Genomic DNA, 4,094 nt, shown 5'->3' with positions numbered 1-4,094 from the left:
GATTACAGGCATAAGCCAATATGCCCAACCCCGTTTCTCTTTTTAAGAATAATTCTGCTTTTATTTCTGGTTGTATATATTTTTATAAATAATTGATATGATGATATAATATTCACAATGCTTCAAAAGTGTGACAAAGTATATGTGAATATTAATCACATAATTGATAAAATATATGAAATAATGAAGCCAAAGCAAGTCATTAAGAAGTATTTATTAACATTAGATACTGAATTTACAGATGTTACCAAAGTTGAACATTCACAGGGCCATTCATCAGAAATTCTGACTGATGTTTAAAATGAGAGGAAGAAATACCCAATTAAGTTCTAAGTAGAAAATGGTCTAATCCTGCAATGCCCCCTCGTCGCCGTGGATGTTTGTATTTGTAAAGTTTCATTGCGCGTTCCATAGGAGTCTTAACAGAGTCATAAGTCCATCCCATCCTGGCAAACAGCTTTTCAATGACACCAGGCATTTCGTAGCCCCTGCTTAGAATGAAATCCTTAAAGGCGATTGGTATATAAAGATCGTCAAGAATGTCGGGTTCATCAGGCTTTTTAAGTAAGAGCTTGGGGTCAATCAAAGGTTCATCACTTCTTAGCTTTCTCCACAACTTAGGCTTGAGATACCATGCTCCATACCTCATCTTCACAGGCTGCGCAGTATAAGAATTCGGTGCTGTCTGCTGCGATTCTCTCCTCCAGAATTTTTCCTTTGAGAGTAATTTGACCTCACCCATTTCTTCTAGCTCTATGTTGTACTGCAGCTCTGAGGTCCACTTGTTCATCTTCTTTATCTTTTGGTCGAACCACGTTGGTTTGCACTGGGGAGTAAAGTCAAAGAGATCCCTGATGGATTCTTCATCAGCTCCCAGATCTTCAATCCACTTGAAGAAGTCACGGAGTTTTTCCGATGTGTATCTAAATTGAGGAGAACCCTTCTTTGTGCTTGGTGTATCTTCCGGAAACAGTGCTTTTATAAAGGATGCTCGAATCTTGGGAGGCTCTGATAATTGTTGGCACACTGGAGCTTTGGGAGGCTCTGGTTGGAGATGAGACACTTCAGTCTCGGGAGGTTCTGGACGGAGACTGGACCCGCGACGAGTCTTGGGAGGCTCTGGGTGATGAGACACTTCAGTCTCGGGAGGCTCCTGGTGGAGACTGGACCCCCGACGAGTCTTGGGGGGTTCTGGGTGGAGAATGGACATCCGACGAGTCTTGGGAGGCTCCGGGCGGATACTGGACACCCGACGAGACTTGATATGCTCAGGGTGGAGACTGGACAGCCGACGAGTCCTGGGAGCCTCCCGGCGGTGATGAGACACCCGACGAGCTTTGCGAGTCTCTGGGCAGAGATGAGACACCGGAGTCTCGGGAGGCTGCTGGAGGGCTTCTCCAGAAGGGTATGTATCAGGCTCGGTGGGTTTCTCGTTTGCCTTCACCCGGGCCTCACAACGAACCCATGCGTCCTTCAGCTCCTTCTGGGAATCCAGCAGTTTCAGTATCTCTAGTAGGAGATTGGCCACCACACTAGTGTCAGGAGGTTCCGGGCTGGAACAGGACCTCTGAGTCTTGGGAGGCTCTGGGTGGACATGAGATACTTCAGTCTTGGGGGGTTCCGAGCGGAGACTGGACGATCGACGACTCTTGGGAGGCTCTGGGTGGACATGAGACACTCCAATCTCGGGAGGCTCTGGGTGGAGACTGGATGATCGACGACTCTTGGGAGGCTCTGGGTGGACATGAAACACTCCAATCTCGGGAGGCTCTGGGTGGACACTGGATGATCTACGACTCTTGGGAGGCTCGGGGTAGACATGAGACACTCCAGTCTCAGGAGGCTCCCGGTGGAGACTGGACATCCGACGAGTCTTAGGAGGCTCCAGGTGGAAATGACGCACTCCAGGCTCTGGAGGCTCTGGGCAGAGACTGGACAGCTGAGTCTTGGGAGGCTCTGGGCTGAGATGGGACACTCCAGTCTCAGGAGGCTCTGGGCAGAGACGAGATATGCTAGTTTTGGGAGGCTCCGGGCAGAAATGGGACACTGCAGTCTCGGGAGGCTCCGGGTAGAGGCTGGACCTCTGACGAGTCTTGGAAGGCTTCAGGATGAGACTGGACACTCCCGTCTCAGGAATCTCTGGAGGGAGATGAGACAATCTACTCTCAGGAGACTCTAGGCGGAGATCTGATACCGGAGTCTCGGGAGGCCATGGGTAGAATTCACCACAAGGGTATTTACCAGGCTCGGTGGATTCCTCGGTTGCCTTCTCCGAGCCCTCACAACAAGCCCATGCGCCCTCCAGGTTTCTCTCAGGATCCAGCACTTCCAGCACCTGTCGTAGTAGATCTGGAGGCATATCTGCTCCCACATTGGGGACCATGGCCAAGGAATGCTCAGCCATCAGCTGGCCTTCCACTTCCTCTACGAACGCCTTCCGTGCTAGCTGGGCTGGCGAGAGTTTGGAAAATAGGGCCGCTTTCTTGAGTAGCTTTTTCTGCCTGCTTTGGGGGTCAGCATGCGGACTTCTGCTAGAGATTTTGGGGAGTAAGAAGTCGTCCCGGCGGCAAATGAGCATATCCTCGGGAGACGGACAGCCGTAGCGGAAGTCGTCCATGCCCTCCTTCACAAATATCCAGTTTTCCGTGTCTATGGGTGGCAACTTCACGCGCCTGTGCTTGCGCTCCGCGAAGCACTTGGAAGGCCGCTTGTCACAGTACCTGGGAGTGGAGTCCATGCCCGGGGACCTCGGCCGGTCCTGCGGCCTCTGGTCCCCCATGGTGGTCGTCACTGGGCTGCCACCTCTCCTGCTTCAGCGGTTCCCGATCCGTGCGGCTCTGGTCGCTAGGAGACCCAGAGGAGACATTCGAAACCCAGGTTCTTCCGGGAGGCGGGGCGGTGCTGACGTCACATGCGCAGCCCGGATTCCAACAGGTGTGCGCTGGAATCTCACTCTGGGTTTCATTTGCATTTCCTAATGACTGCTGGTATTCAACATCTCTATATTTGCTTATTTGTCATCCTTATCTCTCCTTGATTGAAGTTTCTGTTCATTTTTTCCCCGTTTTTAAACCGGGGTGCTGGATATCATATTTAGTTTTGACAATTCTTGTTGTGTTCTACGTGTAAGTCCGTTATCACATATATGATTGGCAAGTTTTTCTCTTCATCCTTGGCTTTTCCCTTTCATTGTCTTAACAGTGTGTTTCAAAGAGAAGTTTTTAAAATTTGATTAAGTTTAATTTATCAATTTTATTTTTTACAGATTTTGTTACCTTTGATATATCTATGAAAACTTTGCGTGTCCTAAGGTGATAAAGTTGGTTTTCATTTAAATCCATTATAATTTTTGTAAACAGCACAAGATATAGATCAAAGGTTTTATTTAAAAACTTTATCTATTGCTTACATGTATCTGGTAATTTCGGAACTATTTTTGTAAAGACCATCTTTTCTCCATTTGGAAACTGGTAGAATATATGTTGTTTATATTTCTTGAGGGTCAATTTCTGGGCAATCATTTCTCTTGCATTGATTTTTCTCTCACACAAATTTCACACTATGTTGACTACTTTAGCTTTACAATAAATTTAGAAATTAGGCTGTATTAGTTCTTTAATACTGTTCTTTTTGGTTCTTCTAGGTCCTTTGAATTTCTATAGAAATTTTAAAATCAGTTTGTCAATGTCTAAAAAAGTCCTGTTGGGATTTTGATTAGGATTCTGTTGAATCTATAGATCAATTTGAGAATAATTGGCATATTAACAATACGATGTTTTCTGACCACTGAGGAAGGTGCATCTTTCCACTTTTTATGTGATTTTTCGTTTTCTCAGGGATATTTTGTATTTTTTAGTGTATGTGTCTTTCACATCTTTTTCACTCTAGTTTTTTTCTAAATATGGTTTTTGATAGTATCATATGCAGTTTTTTATTGCAATTTACAATTTTTCTTGTTAGTATATATAAATATTGATTTTTGTATATCCATCTTGTATACCATGTTATACTACCTTGGTAAACTCACTTATTAATTTCAGGATCATTTTTGTAGATTTCATTGAATTTTCTATGTATACAATAATGTCATCTGT

General features: G+C 45.5%; 1 protein-coding gene across 1 annotated transcript; it reads right to left on the bottom strand.

Annotated features, from left to right (window-relative positions):
* Positions 1-322: 322 nt before the first annotated feature.
* On the bottom strand, positions 323-2,779 carry LOC101028251 (protein FAM47A). The gene is made up of 2 exons (XM_039475370.2): positions 2,121-2,779; positions 323-2,081 (listed from the first exon to the last, which is right to left on the bottom strand). Exons 1-2 carry the CDS (start codon positions 2,777-2,779, stop codon positions 323-325), a joined length of 2,418 nt encoding a protein of 805 aa, XP_039331304.1.
* Between the last annotated feature and the right edge of the window lie 1,315 nt (positions 2,780-4,094).

Source organism: Saimiri boliviensis, chromosome X (assembly GCF_048565385.1).
Source record: "Saimiri boliviensis isolate mSaiBol1 chromosome X, mSaiBol1.pri, whole genome shotgun sequence".
In the NCBI taxonomy this organism is placed as follows: Eukaryota; Metazoa; Chordata; class Mammalia; order Primates; family Cebidae; genus Saimiri; species Saimiri boliviensis.
This window is presented reverse-complemented; position numbering and strand designations above follow the sequence as displayed.

Excerpts from the sequence above, each read along its gene's own strand:
- LOC101028251 (XM_039475370.2), bottom strand. The coding sequence starts at position 2,779 with ATGGGGGACCAGAGGCCGCAGGACCGGCCGAGGTCCCCGGGCATGGAC. Across the intron at positions 2,082-2,120 it reads GAGATTCCTGAGACGGGAGT|GTCCAGCCTCTACCCGGAGC; the intron begins GTCCAGTCTCAT and ends GACTCGTCAGAG.